Source organism: Ruditapes philippinarum, unplaced genomic scaffold, assembly GCF_026571515.1.
Source record: "Ruditapes philippinarum isolate M1 unplaced genomic scaffold, ASM2657151v2 ctg1969_1_1_1_1, whole genome shotgun sequence".
Taxonomy (NCBI): domain Eukaryota; kingdom Metazoa; phylum Mollusca; class Bivalvia; order Venerida; family Veneridae; genus Ruditapes; species Ruditapes philippinarum.
The window spans coordinates 34401-48871 of record NW_026856975.1 but is presented as its reverse complement, the minus strand read 5'-3'; the positions used below and the strand labels follow the sequence as shown (position 1 = coordinate 48871).

General features: G+C 31.8%; 1 protein-coding gene across 10 annotated transcripts in view; it reads right to left on the bottom strand.

Annotated features, from left to right (window-relative positions):
• LOC132748321 (uncharacterized) overlaps positions 1-14471 on the bottom strand; it is a 38428-nt gene that overhangs the window by 3941 nt on the left and 20016 nt on the right. For 5 of the 10 annotated variants that reach the window (XM_060737892.1, XM_060737896.1, XM_060737897.1 and 2 more), the window contains exons 2-6: positions 4148-4237; positions 2094-2430; positions 1054-1245; positions 579-761; positions 82-191 (exon numbers count right to left, since the gene is read on the bottom strand). In XM_060737892.1, the coding sequence (XP_060593875.1) occupies positions 82-191; positions 579-761; positions 1054-1245; positions 2094-2430; positions 4148-4237 (912 nt within the window). Of the gene's footprint in view, positions 1-81; positions 192-578; positions 762-1053; positions 1246-2093; positions 2431-2746; positions 2896-4147; positions 4238-6905; positions 7302-12244; positions 12296-12338; positions 12476-14471 lie in introns of those variants that run through there. The other 5 variants (XM_060737894.1, XM_060737895.1, XM_060737901.1 and 2 more) reach the window with 4 other exon arrangements.

The following is a 14471-nucleotide window of genomic DNA, read 5'->3' as shown; positions in this document are numbered from 1 at the left end:
TTATTGATATTAATATAAGTTGCAAGAACTTGCTTCGAAATGAGCTTAAATAAATATGTTTTTAATAAAGAATCAGCTAACGTTGACAATGTTTTAACATCGAATGTCACCGTTGTCCGTGTGAATTTATATGCCCCTTCTACTACAACCCATCCACTGGCGCTCTTCTGAAGTACTGCTATATCATCTGTCTGCAAGAACAAATAAACAATAAGAGTTGTAAACGAATGTAAAGTAAATGTTACTCCATAAATTTAGCATGTAAAAAAAACGAGCAATGACTCAAAGAGCAAGTTAACATTTGACATCTGGAAAAAAACAACAGATTTCTTAAAGCTGCATGCCTCTAAAGAGCAATTGTTTTTTGCTTTTGTTTTTTGTTGTTTTTTGTTGTTGTTTTTTTTTTTTCAGGAAAATCAATTAATATTTTAGTCTACATTGGAATTATTTTGGTTTTATAATGTCAACATTCAATCTAAGGGGCTAATAATCTATTTGCAAAAAGATCTATAACTGAAACACGTTATGTACGTCCATGCTATAGTCATCAAAACAAAGATTTGCGTGTTTCTTTTCACCTTTTTTTCTTCACTTTCCTCAAAGCCAGCAGGAAGTGGTAATTTCACTGACACGGCTCTTTTGAATGTTATTTGGTGTTCTGGTAGTATATCGATAAACTCCGAGGTTTCCAGTAGCTCGTTTGTCTCGTGGGGAAAATTCTGTTTAGCCAACTGAACTTTCTCAGGTGAAATAGGGTTTATCTGAAATAAAACAATAATGAACATTTCATGACTTAACAATAAATTCATAAATAAGCTGAAGTATTTTTTTCTAAATTTCTATCGTCTAAAATCATTGGATTTACTGCCTTTATTTCGTTCATCTGATAAATTACATCAATAATGACATCAACACATACAAATGTCGTCATAGAAGTTTACGAAGACATGCAATAGAATTTGAGTCTTTCTTTGTTTTTGTTGTTGTTGTTTTTTTTTTTTTTTTTTTTTTTTTTTTTATATATATATATATAAAGACATGTTTACAAAATACCTGTATTGTACATTGAAAGTTCTTGTCTGTTGTCTTTTTCGGGAATCTAATGCTTATATATTTGCTAAGTCTCGAGTTGTACAGACATCCCTGAACAGTCACATCAAATATCTCCTTCTTCGGGGTAAAGGTCACAACAAACATGCCGAGTCGGTCGATCTCTAGCTCTACACATGGTGACTTCCCACCCTCCTGAAAATATACATCTACATGAAAAAACTCAGCAAAAGTGTGATTCAAATAGAGATTGGTTACTAGATTTAACTAGAAATCTATTTTCGTCCCAAAGAAAATAAATGTATATTTAGTAAACTAGTTATTTTACTAATAGTGGTGTCTGATTACTCTAAAAACGGACGTTTAATAATAATGTATATAATTCACTTATTGTTTACCTTTTCGTTATTAAAAGTTTAATCAACTTTATGAACAATGGACATTATTGTAACTCGCTACCCGATACTCTAAGTTCGTTCATTCACAAATACGGCATAAGGTTGTAGACACAAACAAAAAATGATTTTATGTATAGAAAATTAGTAATACTATATCAAGTATTAAAACATTTTTGACAAGGGCATTACCCAATTATTGCCGATACCAAATAATTTGTTAACCAGTTTATAATTTATAACAAACGCGGTGATATTGTAGATAATTTGTTTTGAGCATAATCAAGAAATCATTTGATTAATATACATGTACATCACAAAATAAACCGTTCAAGTGGTTTTCAAAGTTTATAAGCTTGTAAATAGCCGCGAGTTGAATTCTGACGAAATTTACAAACTGACATATTATAACATCAATACATACATTGTATATCTTTATGTAAAAGGATATGGAAGGCTTTCGTTTAAAATGTTGTAATATTCTCTGCATTATATTCAGGACTAATTTGGTTGTGCTGTGTAAAATAATGCAACATGAAGGCTAGTACATTACATAAATAACACACACACACACACACACACACACACCAAACGCACGCACGCACGCACATACACACAAAATGTCATCTACATTTAGAGTATATATACCTTTTTCAAAAAACCAACATCGACCCATTCGTTTTCATCCTTCCATTTCCCCTTGACATTAATTTCGGAATGTTCGGGGTCTATTGGGTAATATGGAATTTGGATAACTACGGCCTTTTTCAGAATACTGACTGACGATGAAAACAGAAAAATCTCGCTTGTTAAATGTTCGTGAACCGGAAGAACCGGAGTGTATTTCCATCGTTGTGTAGGTGGCGCTACTTCGCATGTGATGTTGTCCTTCTTGTTGAAGATGCTTTCAGGCACAATCAGTTTTGCGCCGAGAGGGAGTCCAAAGTTACCGCCCTTCTTTCCCGGCGAGTAACTTACTTTTAAACTGAAATTATAAGAAACATAATGTTTCCACATATGAATATCAGACTATAAACAATGTTCCGGGGCTTCGTAATTTCTATATTAGAACTCATGATAAGATTTTTAAGCTATAAAGAAAGTACATGTACTTATTTATCACCCTGTAAAGTGTTTGATGAAGGTGGTCAATTTGAGTGTTTTAAACGAAGCAGACGACAGATAAAGAGCAACAATTAAGAATTTCAAAATATTTATTTCGTGATTTAAGAACCAATCTACCTTAACTCTTCAACAATTATCAACAAAAATAGAAAATATACAACAGAAGTATCCCTTACCCCTCTTTATCAACTTTTTGCTGTAAAATATCCGTGTGTCTTAAACACTGAAACATGTCTCTGTCATGGTTTTTTAATTTGTAATTTCTTTAATTAAATGCTTATAGTAACATAAAGTACAGTACGTTGGGTAAATAACTTCACGGTTGTAGCACAAATACAAAACATGACACAATTAGTATACACTTACAACAAAAGAGCCTAGTGTAGAAATACTTTGACAAATTATAAAGGTATTTTATTAAAGTAATATATCTCATCCTACATCAAAATAGGCGATCAAATTATAAGTACGATGTCGCTATTTCAAATCCGAGTTGTTTGTTTGTTGTTTTTGTGTGTGTGTTTTTCTTAAACCGGTCATTTCTTAGAGACATAGCTGTGTCAATATTTCTAAAGCTAGTTTCATTAAGAAAACGTTTAAGTAAAAGAATAGACAACTTTTCTCCCTTACTCGAATCTGTGATTTGATTAAATATGCCGGGATTAAAATACATCAAAGGAACGGCATTTTGTTATCAAGATAACATCTAGAAGAGAAAACATAGTCACAAAATATCTTTCGATGAAAGAAAAGTACATTTACCTACACTTCTTGTAAAAATCTAAGAATCCAAAATATAAGCACGGACAGAGAGAAAGACAGGGGGGGGGGGGGGGGGGGCAAGATAGAAAGTGTAATCTAGATTGTTACAACAAAACTTGATGTGAAGTTTTCATTTAACTCACATTAGTGGCTTCAGGGGTATAAAAGTATTCTTAGCAAAATGTTGACTTGTAGTGGTTACAAGTTTCCTATACATGTACTTTATACGGAGGTCGTCATTAACCCATGTTTGACTGTGCTGACCGACCGTCATTAACCCATGTTTGACTGTGCTGACTGGCTGTCATAAACCCATGTTTGACTGCACAAACCGACTGTCATTAACCCATGTTTGACTGTAAAGACCGACTGTCATTAACCCATGTTTGACTGTACAGACCGACTGTCATTAACCCATGTTTGACTGTACAGACCGACTGTCATTAACCCATGTTTGACTGTACAGACCGACTGTCATTAACCCATGTTTGACTGTACAGACCGACTGTCATTAACCCATGTTTGACTGTACAGACCGACTGTCATTAACTCATGTTTGACGGTACAGACCGACTGTCATTTACCCATGTTTGAGTGTGCTGACCGGCTGTCATTAACCCATGTTTGACGGTACAGACCGACTGTCATTAACCCATGTTTGACTGTACTGACTGACCGTCATTAACCCATGTTTGACTGTACTGACTGACCGTCATTAACCCATGTTTGACGGTACAGACCGACTGTCATTAACCCATGTTTGACGGTACAGTTAACTGGTTTATCTGTATGACAATATAAATAAATATACGTACTGTGCGTCGTCCTCCAGGGTTGGTCTCTCTGTGTTCACGGACACGTTCCACGTGTTATCTTTCCTCATACTCCCTCCACTTGTCTCGCTCCTGTAATTATGTAGGATAACAAATGTATACATAAACTATATACCGGAAAACAAAAAACAACTAAAAATACATAAATATATAGGTACATAGTTATATAAGTAAAAACAGACTGGTAAACAAATATAAAAGTACACAAATCAATAGGGAAACAAATAGATAGGTAAAAATAAATATATAGGGGTAAAATATACAATCAATCTCATAGACTGGTGCACTGATAATAATAATGTCAGCAAATATACAGGTAATGTTAGAAAACGTTAATAAATTCCAAACAAACACAAATATTGGTAAACAAAAATATTGATAAATAAATATATATAAACAAATAAAAATGTTGGTAAACAATGAATTGTGTAAACAAATTAACATTCTTTTACAAGGACAATGGTAAACTAAATAAAGTCAAACGTTGATAAATTTTAAAGTCGACATACTTCAACACAAATTTCGGTTTACAGATAAGTAAGAAAACAAATTCAAAGATACAGTTCACACACTCAACTGTCATATGTGCGTGACAAAATATTTTGTTGCTTAACGCTGGGTTCTTGGTCTCTATTGATTTGCTACATGAGATAATTATATATAAAATATAAAGGGGCTCAAACTTTTGAGTCAAATATCAATACAACTAAAGCTAACAACTAGTGAAGAATTTATTCTATGAAATTGTAAGATTTTAACAAATGCACAGTAATATAAATTGTAGATAATTTCGAGCTAGTATATAACGTGAAGTATAGAAAAAAGAAATTACTTTGGTCCTATTTGTAGTTGTCAATGTTATATGATATTTGTATACAACATGTTTTATGTAATGTCTCAATTGAACAATTTATGTTCCTGCCAACGACAATAGTCTTCAATAGATTTTATAGACAAATTAATTATTGAAAAGTTTTGTAAAGGAAATATAAATAAACTGAATATAGCGGTCGACAGTGAATGTCAAGTAAAAATGTCAGGATTCAGGTAGTGTATCTTTGTTAAAATAGGTTTATTCAAAGTCGAGTTTCATAAATTATCTATCAAATTATACAATAAGAATGGATCAATTTTCAGCTGCGACAAAAGTGTGGTTATTAAATGTTTGAAGTTTACTTTGTCTATGCTAAAAACTTCCTCCATGTTGCAATAGTCAATTATCTATTACTAGACAGTAAGCCGATCTGTGTTGTTATTCAATAAAATCTTGATCATTCTTTATAAAATATGAATTTCACGATTGACTGCACTATTTCTTATCATGCCAGTAGAAATTAAATCTCTACAAAGAAAAGTTTTTAAGTACTTTGTTGATGAATAGTCGGAGGCATATGCAAAAAAAATCAGCAAACGTATAATCAATTTTAAGAATGTTTCAAGGATCACAAATGACAACAGATCAAAGACAGTATCAACCTGTTGACATTCCTTTACTTTGTTGGTATACATTAAACAAAGTATGTAAAATCAAAATATTGATAGCGGGAATAAAACAAATAGATGAAGAGTAAAAATTATGAATCTGAAATTTCTCTAAACAGTTATTAAAAAAATGTCAATGCAGATTTTTTTGGAAACATTCTACTTTTTCATTATTTATAGCTCTAAATTCTCCTTGTTTAGAATATTACCTATATAGAACTGGCTAAATATGTAGATATTGCCATGTTAAAAACTTTTCTATTCTAATAACAATACTTTATCACACACCATTTTTCTATACAGAACTCTTGCGTTTATTTCTTAAAATTATACAAGATTTACTCGTTTATCGCTAAATCCTAACAGTTGCTTACGATAGCGAACATAAAATATAGAACTGTATATATAATTTAAACAAGAACTGTTAAACATGTACTTATCTACGTCCATTAACTTATCCATATTTAACCAAATAATATTGAACTCTGTTTATCAATATCTATTTACGATATATGTTGTCATTAAGACATTAAAAATTCCAATGGTATAATTGTTTCTAAGGTGGCATGTGGTCTTGGCGACATTTTTCTATGATCCTCGAACTGTTCTACATATTTTATAAACTATAACAAGACCGTTAATGAAGCGGACGGCTACGTAACCCCTTAGGAATTATTCCAATTATACCAACGTCACCATTTCATTTAAAGTAACATGGACTTCATTGAAATAGATGCTGAGTAAAAAGAAATCAAAGAGATTATAATTCGATACGAATGGTATAGAATTCTAACATAAGCAATATAAGCCAATAGGTGTGTACTACAATGTATGATGATTTCGTTCAATATTTAATCAGTAACATTTCTCTGTCAGCATATCTAGCGTTACATAGCTCACTATAATTTTAGCAATGGTGAGCTGGTTACAAACCTCAATGTAGGTTTCTTGTATTATATATAGTCGTACTTGATAGTCTAGTTAAAATAAAACAATCCCTGGTGCGGAGTACAGACATGTCAAAGAAAATGAGTTTTTTATTATTATAAAACTTCGAATCAATTATTTGAAAAAAAGAAAACAAGAACTTCCAATGACAATGACTAAAGTCATACATGTATGTAAGAGCATTTGCTTACAATATAAATGTTACAAGGCTGATTGAAGCATTAGTATTTTGACCAAAAAAAAATGGATAAAAGGAAGACCTACAAATATTAAGCTAAACTAAAAGAAACAGAAATTTAAAACAAATTACCTTTTACCAACATTTTTCTTGTTAACTCCTTTAATATTTTTCAGATTTTTCATTTCAAGTATGCTTACGTTGATAATCACAAATTAATAATGAACTGTCAAAAGTTCCTTTTTTATTTTTCAACTATTGACATTGACCGTTTAATACAGAACGGTTAATTTGCTAATCCTAATCTCTAACTAAAACATTCCTTATGAAATAATAAACTCTCCATTGTTTATCAATCAATATATAACACGTAACCATGTGTATTTTTTAATCTTCCAATGCTACACAGACTCATTGACCGATGAAAATCACTTCCGAAAACTATTTAATAAACCATTGACTGAGCTAAGCAAAACGACTTTAAGCATTTAACGAATCAGATATGTTCAGAGCGCTGTTACGAATACGAGGTAGAATGTTTAAGTCAGAAAGAAAACACGTTGAAAAGGATATCAAATTCAACTTCATGGTTCCATGACAATGTATAATTGGTCCGAAATGATTAAATACTATACCGCTGTATAGAGACACCATAATTTATTGAAAACACATAAACTAAGTTACCCCCATTTATAAAGAATCGATAGGCAGAGAAGCTCGCATTTCACATATCAAATGATCAACAGTTCCTATTCAAGGTTTGAAAACTATTAATATAATTTGTTTAAAATTGGTAGGTATTAACTTACTCTTTTTAACTTTCAAACTGTAAGGATATAATTTTATTATGATCTTTGTTCAATCAATTTTGCCATGTCCCTTTCCTTTCTAGTAAGAATTGTCTAATGGATCAATTTTCATAAAGCAAATATAAACTGCGAAAAAAGTCAATAACAGGCGTTTGTCATAATAAAAAATTACAATGTACCACCATCGATAAAATGATTTAAGATTTGGGGTCAGAAACAGGGCAAAAGTTCGAGCACGTTTCAAATTTGTAACTGCTAATTTGTTAAAAACACAGGCTCTCTTGCAACACATATCACATTGAAATACAGATGATTTATCAAACCAGATGACCATACAATACACCGAAGCTGGCTTACAATATAGATTGCATTGAAATACAAATGATTTAACGGTACAGATGACCATATAATACACTGAGGATGTCTTACAATACAGATTACATTGAAACACAGTGCAAATGACCATATAATAAGGACTGTGAATCTTTGAAATGCAGATGATTCCACAATGCAGAAGACCATACAATAAGGACTGTGAATCTTAGAAATGCAGATGATTCAACAGTGCAGAAGACCATACAAAAAGGACTGTGAATCTTTGAAAAAGCAGATGATTCCACAATGCAGATGACCATACAATAAGGACTGTGAATCTTTGAAATGCAGATTATTCAATAGTGCAGAAGACCATATAATAAGGACTGTGAATCTTTGAAATGCAGATTATTCAATAGTGCAGAAGACCATATAATAAGGACTGTGAATCTTTGAAAAAGCAGATGATTCAATAATGCAGATGGCCATACAATAAGGACTGTGGAACTTTGAAATGCAGATTATTCAACAGTGCAGAAGACCATACAATATAGGCTGTGTGACAATATTTGTAAGGAGCTTTGAATTAAAATACATATGAATTAACAGTAAAGCTGTCTATACAAAATAGGCTGTCTTACAAAGATATGAAACTTTGAATTACAGATGATTTTACAATATAACTAAGAACTTATAGTCCAGGAAGATTTTACAGTGCAAATGATCATAACATAAAGACTGCCTTTTCTTTTACTGTAGTGAGGGAACTACTTAACCATTTTTAGAATCAAGCGCGGATGAATACTGTTTATGTTATGTTATAAATCAAAGTTATCAATTAATTTGATAAGTGTTTTAAAAATTTCTACTTTGTTGGGAGCGTTTTAGCAGGTGTCATTAAACACCGGTCTTTATTTATACAAGATCAAATATTATAGCTTTAACAACTGAAAAGTTCAAACCTATATATTACGTTATGTAAAGCACTTTCAATAAAAATAAAGTTGAACTTGTTGCAACTTTTATTACATCGACAATATTTGGATATCTCGTGTTTATAGAAAATAATTCTAAAATAGGGAAGTAATCACTATTTCGTACATAACAACTGTATACAAACCATCAGAGTAACTATTTATGTCCGCAGTTTCTAAACATTGGTTAACAAAATACAGGAATAATTGAAGCCTAAAGTAAACATTGATATTCAACATCACACATTATAAGTGCATTATGTAATATAAAAACGATCTGTTTCAATCGTATACATTTATTCTACGTCAATTTATATGCCATTATTAGCTGCAATTTAAACCATATGTAAATAAATGAGAGTGAAACAAAGTGTTTTTTAGTAATTGTACAGCAAATTTCTAATTGGCCAATATAATGAAAGAAACTTTAGATTGTATTTCCATGTACGTTATCAGATGACAATTAGCGATCGGAACCTCATTTCGGCCATACACAACAGTCTAATAAACTGCTTTAAGACAATTAGCGATCGGAACCTCAGTCCGGCCATACACAACAGTCTGATAAACTGCTTTAAGACAATTAAATTAGCGATCGGAACCTCAGTCCGGCCATACACAACAGTCTGATAAACTACTTTAAGACATTTAGCGATCGGAACCTCAGTCCGGCCATACACAACAGTCTGATAAACTACTTTAAGACAATTAGCGATCGGAACCTCAGTCCGGCCATACACAACAGTCTGATAAACTGCTTTAAGACAATTAGCGATCGGAACCTCAGTCCGGCCATACACAACAGTCTGATAAACTGCTTTAAGACATTTAGCGATCGGAACCTCAGTCCGGCCATACACAACAGTCTAATAAACTGCTTTAAGACAATTAGCGATCGGAACCTCAGTCCGGCCATACACAACAGTCTGATAAACTGCTTTAAGACAATTAGCGATCGGAACCTCAGTCCGGCCATACACAACAGTCTGATAAACTACTTTAAGACATTTAGCGATCGGAACCTCAGTCCGGCCATACACAACAGTCTGATAAACTGCTTTGAGACAATTAGCGATCGGAACCTCAATCCGGCCATACACAACAGTCTGATAAACTGCTTTGAGACAATTAGCGATCGGAACCTCAGTCCAGCCATACACAACAGTCTGATAAACTGCTTTAAGACAATTAGCGATCGGAACCTCAGTCCGGCCATACACAACAGTCTGATAAACTGCTTTGAGACAATTAGCGATCGGAACCTCAGTCCGGCCATACACAACAGTCTGATAAACTGCTTTGAGACAATTAGCGATCGGAACCTCAGTCCAGCCATACACAACAGTCTGATAAACTGCTTTGAGACAATTAGCGATCGGAACCTCAGTCCGGCCATACACAACAGTCTGATAAACTACTTTAAGACAATTAGCGATCGGAACCTCAGTCCGGCCATACACAACAGTCTGATAAACTACTTTAAGACAATTAGCGATCGGAACCTCAGTCCGGCCATACACAACAGTCTGATAAACTACTTTAAGACAATTAGCGATCGGAACCTCAGTCCGGCCATACACAACAGTCTGATAAACTGCTTTAAGGCAATTAGTGTGCGCGTTTATCGCAATCGCAACCTCGGCCCGGCCATACGAACTGCTTTAAGGATTCTCTTTTAGCAGTAAAATGATTTACATATCAAGCGCATAAGAATTTGAACAGACAATTCAAATATCTTTATTTTCTTACATTTTTTTTCTCTCAAAAACACAGTTTAGTTTATGTTGGTGACAAGTGATGTGAAAATGTTATTTTTAGATTCTAACGTAGGATGCCCTGATTATGCGACGGTCCAGTTTCACGGACCTATTGAATAAATGCTGCGATTTTGAAAAAGCAATGTTTCAAAGTGTTTAATATATAAAGTTAATACATTATGTTGCTGTGAAGAAAATGGTCAAATATACTTTATTTCTTACAGCATATCATTTTTTTTCTGAAAATCCCTCTTTTGGGCACTTTTTTTTTCCTTAAAACGGGTATTGTATTATAATTTTAAATGTTTCTGATTCAATTTTCTCATGTATGCTATGCTTACGGCTGCATTCTAAAACACTGTTTTAAATGAAAATTTTAAAAAAAAATGTTGTTTTTTTTTAAACAATTCGACTGATGTAAATATGTTTAAAGTAAAGATATATTTTGTATAAAATGTATAGATTTTTGTGGGGGATTCTGCATAGAATATTATTAAGTTAATTCCAATAAAGATCACTGTAAACATCTTAGGATAAAAAATTATTTTAATTTAGACCCAAAAATCTATCGTTGAATTCTATGTCAAGAGTCTGCTGTGTTTGCTTATTACGATTTAACCTACCCTGGATAATGTCCAATTTTGATCATTATTGTACTGCCTTTAAAAATAATAATAATAATAATAATAATAATAATAATAATCATTAAAATAGAGAAGGACATAATAGAGTTCAAAACACACTTATCTATGCTACCACAAATATCAATGTGTCTTTCTTTTTATCTTTTTCTAAACTATAAAATTAAAGATAAAGATAATAATGTAAAGCATATAAAGTATATGATAAAGACAAAAAAGCATGCTGACCAATAAAGGTATGTGAAAAAATAATGAATATGACAGAAAAAATGATAAATGAATAGAATAATAAAATGGTAATAAAGATATAAAGAAAACAAAGCATCCAGTACATCGGCGATAACATTAAAATGGCGTTATAACTGTAAATAATTCTAGAAATAATTCAAAACCCCTTTTCCACTGAGAAGTTGGTATGAAAAAAATATAATAGAATGAAATGTTTTGGAACTTCTGTACAAAGAAGTGATCTATACACATCGCATGTTTAAAAATTCTTAAACCCCTTTCATTCTCTGTTCACAAACAAATGCACTTATAAGTCCAAATGCCGGCAATTGTTTACTTGATTCTGCTTACAAAGTGTTCATTGCGTTTGCTATTTGGAAATGGATTTAGATACATGTATAATTTTTACTGATCATAACGCTCAATTCTTGAACATTACTTCGTGTATTCTTGTGTTATCGACTTAAAAACACACACCAACATCATATCTCACAGGTACAGTCCAGTCATACAGGTTACAATCATGAGAAAAAAGAAAAGTTGAATTGACAGGTCAATATAGTATAGGTGATATCATTTCTCAAATTTACCCTTCCCAGAATGAATTAGATCTTTTGTTTATGAGTAACTTCCCAAAATAATAAGGTTAAATATAGAAAATTGAAAACAAAGGGGAAAAAATAAAAATAAAATAGAGAAACTAAAAAGAAAACGAAATTAAAGCTACATGTGCGAAAAGCGACTTACTCGTTGTCCGAATCGACACCATATCCGGTTATATTTACAGTTATCTTCATTCTAAAGGAAGTATAAGTAAGATTTACAATATAAATATCAGTACCTTTATGTCGCATTATAGAATCTGCTTAAAATGCCCATTTGTGAATAATGGAAATACACTTATGGTATTGTTGTTGTCGTAGTCCTCCATACTGACATTATAAAATAATATACGAGTACTTATACTAAATGTTTTTTTGTTGTTTTTTTTTCATAAAAAATTATACAAACTCTATTGAAGAACTCTTAAAACAAATATGCTACGCAATGCAAAATAGAAAGTTTTGAATATACATTATCATTATTTGAAAGTACATCGGGCTTTTGTTTCCCTTCCTTTTTGTAAGACATAATTATTACAATGCGATAAAGAAACATGTTTTGTCTGTATTAACAATCCCTTTAAAGCAATCTAAATATTTACAAACTCTTGTGTTTCATATGTTACATTGCAGTAAGTGTGTTTGTATGCACGCTTTGCGTGAGGCATTCGGGATAATTACTTGCGGATCAAATTCATTCTTTTCCTTAATCCTCTTTGTCAACCAGCATTGATAAATGGACGTTGAATGAAGTGTTTCCATACTTGAGTATAGAAATATTCAAGTAGCTTAGCTGCAACGTGACAATGGTTGCAGGATTTTCTCAATTAGAATTAGACGGTGCTAAGGTACTTATTTTTCCTAAAAAAATGGGCTTTAGAATAATTGTATCTGAACTGTCCTCAGAAAATAAAATTGAGTTCACAATGGACAAGTGCCAAATTTATTTGCCGTTTCTATCCTATGTTCAATAATCGTTCACGATATTTGTATATATGATACATATCGAAACGTTTATTTATACATATAAGTTGCATGTCTTTTCCGCAGTTAAAGAAATTGAACCAGATTCAACGTTGTGGGAATGATAAATAACAATTAACTACTGTCTATATTAAAAAAAACATAAGTAAGCCAAATCAGTTCCATACATTAAAGCAGTATGTCCACTTACTCTGATTTGCTTAAAATAACATGTATATAAATCTTAAATAAATTATGACACTGATATGTACCTGAATCTTGGAGATCTATATCACAATAATATTTATAACGAGCGATGTTTTGTTTGCGTGACATAATTGTTTAAGAAATTCAGTCGAATCATCGTTATGTTTCATACTTTTGTAATACATCTATCTGCTAACTGGTGTGATCTCTGAAATTCACACATATTTAAATTTCACACGCCACCGTAACACAACCTTTTGAATCAGTTCCCGATGTTTACGTCCCACACCGCGTTCATTCTTTTCTTTTCAATATCATATTCATGTTTTGCATTTTGGCTATTAAATCGTCGAAGATATTTCTTTAAGATTGGTACACGTATGTGTTCTTTTATTTATCTATCTATTTATTTATGTACGTGATTTTTGCGGAAATAACAGACCTATTTGAGTGTTTAAAAAAGAAAACAATAACTGAGATGTTGTGACCGAGTACTTTGACCTGTTTATTGTTATTTTTTCTATATGTTCCCTGAGCATTAGGACTTATATATGAACCTAATCTTTGATGAGTCTTCAAAAGTCTATTGATTGTACTTAAACATGTTCTTGGTAGTTCAATATTAACGCCGCAGTTCTTATCGTGGGTAAATTAACCCAAAGATGTATGCAAATACACAAAGACGCCGCCATTTTACAGCCATTAGATTAGTGTCATTATTTCTATCCGTTATGTTCCAAAAACATTATTACTTTATGATATAATAAATGTTTAAAGTTATAAGTGTCAAATGATTAATACAGACACAAAACAAAATGTTTGACTTCACGTCTAGAGTAAATAAAATATGTAGCGAAATGCTACTTCCATGTTTGATGTTTCTAATTTAGTATTACTGTCTTTGAAAGGAACTGGCAAACGTAGCTAACCAAATATTTACTTGATAAGCCAACGTAGATTAATGTAAATGTAACTTCAAAACGGCAAACAAGATTATACAATATTTTGTACTTTTTGGGGGTAAAAAAGTCACATACATACTTATATTAAAGTACATGACGATCAAGATAATTTTGTAATGATTTATTACAATATTTCCCAACCACTGTCATTTCTTTTTTTATGTCTGTAAAAAAAACAACTGAAACAATCCCAGTAATCATAAAGAATTATAACAAAATAAATAAATATATATATATAAA